We start from the raw sequence: 2,500 nt of genomic DNA on the forward strand, positions 1-2,500 counted from the left end.
GTTAAGCATAATTACTTTTTTAGCACAGCGACTCTAGTGGCAAAACTGCATGAAACTCAGCAGTCTTATTTGTGGTCTCAGTCTGTACAATTGAGCCAAATTTTGGGGCAATTGGAGGAAGCATTTACAAGTTATAGTCAGTTGGATTGACTTGACTAAGCCCACTAAAGTTTGTTAGCCAATCATGGAAAAATTATACGTGATATCTCAAGTCAAGCGTGGGCAGTGTTCGGGGTCATCTAAACATGGTACGTTTGGTGAAGCTTTGATGAAAAATGTAGGATAAGAAGTCAAAAGTATGTCTGGCAAAAAATTCAAAATGGCAGAAAAATGGTTAGATATAAATAGGTATGGTCTATACCAATCTCTTCAGCATCATCCACTGAATCCATACACAACAGAATTGTTTCTATACCTCACAGTTGACGAGATATTAGCCAATACATTTTGCTATGTGTAAATTCAATTCTCACCACATGGTGACGCTATCAGTAACATTTCTGAGTATGTGAAGCACTGAAGTATGGGGAAGCCTTTAACCAAGTTTAATCAAGTCTTGTAGCCTTTATAATTTTTGAGATATCCATCATGTTTCATCATTCCCAATTGAAAAACATAAAAACAAAATAAATAAAATAAAATCCACATAAAATGAATCAAGCATATAAAATCAACCATTACAGATATCTGCAACAAAAGTCATAGTACCTATCTCCTATTGTGTGACTGCTGCATTGACAGCAATCACACAATTATGGAGAAACTTACGACTCCCTGACAGACTCCCTGCTTCTTTTAAAATGTATTTATGAATTTATTTCTATCAAATATATCACTGTCAAATCAGGGTGAGAAATATGTTGAGTATTTGTTTTTCTCCTGTAAATCCCATGCTTGCCAAAGATGAAGATGAAATCCTCCCCATGTTGAAGCTGAAGTGTGTTTTCAGTCATGAACTCACCGAGATGACTCTATAGCCCCAGCCTGTCAGGGCCAACAACTGCTGGAAGAAAACCTCAGCTGTCCCACTGACCGGAGGGAGGAAGATGATGGGACACCGGATGCTCTTTGGACCTGCATCATACATCGACCACACCTTACTGTCATCATCATCAACAATAATCTGGAGGAGACAGAAATAACACAATGAGGAAAGAAAACCCTGAAAATTGATCATGGCACTTTAGTCTCTTTAAAACTGGCTTTAAACTAAAAGATGGAGCCCATATACAGTAAAGAACTTGTCTCAGTTCTGACAAAGAATTCATAGCTTTTAATGTGTAATTAAGGTCTGGGAGTAAAAGGAAACATCTATGCAGGACTAACCACGGTGAGCGCACTCAAACTCAGAATTGAGTGAAAACATTAGTAGACTGACAGAAAACCCATGATTAATTAACTGTTTAAGAAAAACCGTGGATCAGGTGCGTGTATGTGTGTGGGGGGATCCTTGGTGTGACAATCGCTTATTTGTGTAGAAAAAATAAAAAATAAAAAGAAATAGTATATGGGGAAAAAGTGGCTATTATATCAAAAGTTCAAACTACATGGCTCGTTTGCATTAAGGTTGTGAAAGAGAACCGCAAATATGTCACCTCTATAGCTGAGATTTTTTTTTTCTTGTGAAAACAAGGCATTGATTTTAAAGGCCATGATAAGGATGAAAGTTTAAGCAACATTGGCAACTTTTGGAAATGTGCAAATTCCTTGCCAAGTGAGGATGCATCTTTTTGCAGGATGCATAACCAGAAGTCATATAATCTCACTAGCCACGACATCCAAAATGAACTCAATATATAATATAATATATACAAATATACAAATATCTTCTGATATGGTGCGGGATGAGGTTGTTAGAGAGATTGAGAGCAATTGTTTCTTTAATGTTACTGTTGATGAACCATACAGTTTCAAGTCAGAGCAAATTTAGTCTTTGTACATTACACTTACAATATGGAAACAGATGAACGTTTCCTTGAATATGGTAACTGCTCTGAGAGGGATGCTGCTTAGGGCATTTATGAGAATATTACAGAATATAACCGTTCCTAAATGAGCGAAGTATATCCAACCTGCCAGTGGTTGTGCAATGTTGTGCACGGTACTGCACAGTGTGCAGCAGCGGATGCTCCAAGATAGTCCAGTAGCTGTCTAGATTCACTGCATGGCAAAAGTAATGGAAACTTTTTTCAGCTGCGATGGAACAATTCCTATGTGTGTGTCTTATTTCTTTGAACAGTTACACAGCAACCCCTCTCTCCTGTACTAACTAAACTGTATAAATGCTTACTAAGTTTTGTGCTCATTGTTTATTGTCATACGCTGCTCATTGCTGTGACCTTTGATCTCTGTATGCTTGAAACCATCTGCAGATGATGAAGTAAACTTACGGGAATACAAGGGCTGACTCCTAGTACCATCCTAGTATGTATAGAAAGACAGCACTGTATGAATGTGTTTGTGAATGGGTGATGTGGCAGTAGTATAAAGCGTTTTGAGT

General features: G+C 37.7%; 1 protein-coding gene across 5 annotated transcripts in view; it reads right to left on the minus strand.

Annotated features, from left to right (window-relative positions):
- The window catches only part of spg21 (SPG21 abhydrolase domain containing, maspardin), a 24,567-nt gene that overhangs the window by 17,500 nt on the left and 4,567 nt on the right, over nucleotides 1-2,500 (minus strand). For all 5 annotated transcript variants that reach the window (XM_040128400.1, XM_040128409.1, XM_040128377.1 and 2 more), the window contains exon 4: nucleotides 962-1,123. In XM_040128400.1, the coding sequence (XP_039984334.1) occupies nucleotides 962-1,123 (162 nt within the window). The remainder of the gene's footprint in view (nucleotides 1-961; nucleotides 1,124-2,500) is intronic.

Source organism: Xiphias gladius, chromosome 1, assembly GCF_016859285.1.
Source record: "Xiphias gladius isolate SHS-SW01 ecotype Sanya breed wild chromosome 1, ASM1685928v1, whole genome shotgun sequence".
NCBI classification, from domain to species: domain Eukaryota; kingdom Metazoa; phylum Chordata; class Actinopteri; order Istiophoriformes; family Xiphiidae; genus Xiphias; species Xiphias gladius.